General features: G+C 43.6%; 1 protein-coding gene across 1 annotated transcript in view; it reads right to left on the bottom strand.

The window, feature by feature from the left end:
• Positions 1-684, bottom strand: part of pdlim5a (PDZ and LIM domain 5a) — a 30,341-nt gene continuing 29,657 nt past the window's right edge. Inside the window, exon 14 of the mRNA XM_036597844.1 lies at positions 1-105. Coding sequence (XP_036453737.1) covers positions 16-105 — 90 coding nt within the window. The 3' untranslated portion in view covers positions 1-15. The remainder of the gene's footprint in view (positions 106-684) is intronic.

Here is a 684-nt window from a genome sequence, read left to right as displayed (position 1 = left end):
GTGTCCTGTTCTCTGTTAAGGCTGGGGTGTGCTGGCGTGTTTCCTGCAGAGCGGTTTGTCTTTTTTACTGAAGAAGGTTTGACCCTCCAGGCTGGTGCAGCACACCTGAAACACACAACACAGTCACACATAAAATATCAAAATATGAAAACGTCTATTAACTCATAAAAGATTTGGTCCACATATTCTTGAACTCTCCTTTAAAGTCTCTTCATATAACATGATCCCCATATGTTTCATATCTAAATGCTCCGTTATCTTCATCACTACTTTCCAAAACCGCTGCAGCAGCTTCAGCAGCTGTAAACTCTCTGCACACAGTTTCTCATGAGTCTCCGATGTGGACTGAATGAAGAATGAAGGGTTTCCGGCGTGATGGTCAGTCCTTAGTGATTTCCTGAGTGTCCATTGGTCAGTTTCACACAGAATGGTGTGTCTCAGCCCCTCTTCATAGGCTCATAACTCCGGATGTGAGTCTCATATGATCTCGTGATAAGATGGAATGGAAAGGGCGACTCTACAGATTCAGGAAGTGTCTGAACCGGATTTCTGAGCTGGATCTTCACAAAGATACAGACACAGATATAGAAACATCGCAGGCGAGTTCAGGGAACCCAGAAAGTTAAGTGTCAGGTGTTTGTCAGAAGTCTTAGTGGCTCATTGGTTTCTGTTAATTAGATCTCT

The sequence above is a fragment of the Colossoma macropomum genome, unplaced genomic scaffold (assembly GCF_904425465.1).
Source record: "Colossoma macropomum unplaced genomic scaffold, Colossoma_macropomum, whole genome shotgun sequence".
Lineage (NCBI taxonomy): Eukaryota > Metazoa > Chordata > Actinopteri > Characiformes > Serrasalmidae > Colossoma > Colossoma macropomum.
The sequence above is the reverse complement of the archived record's forward strand: the minus strand, read 5'-3'. Positions and strand labels throughout refer to the sequence as shown.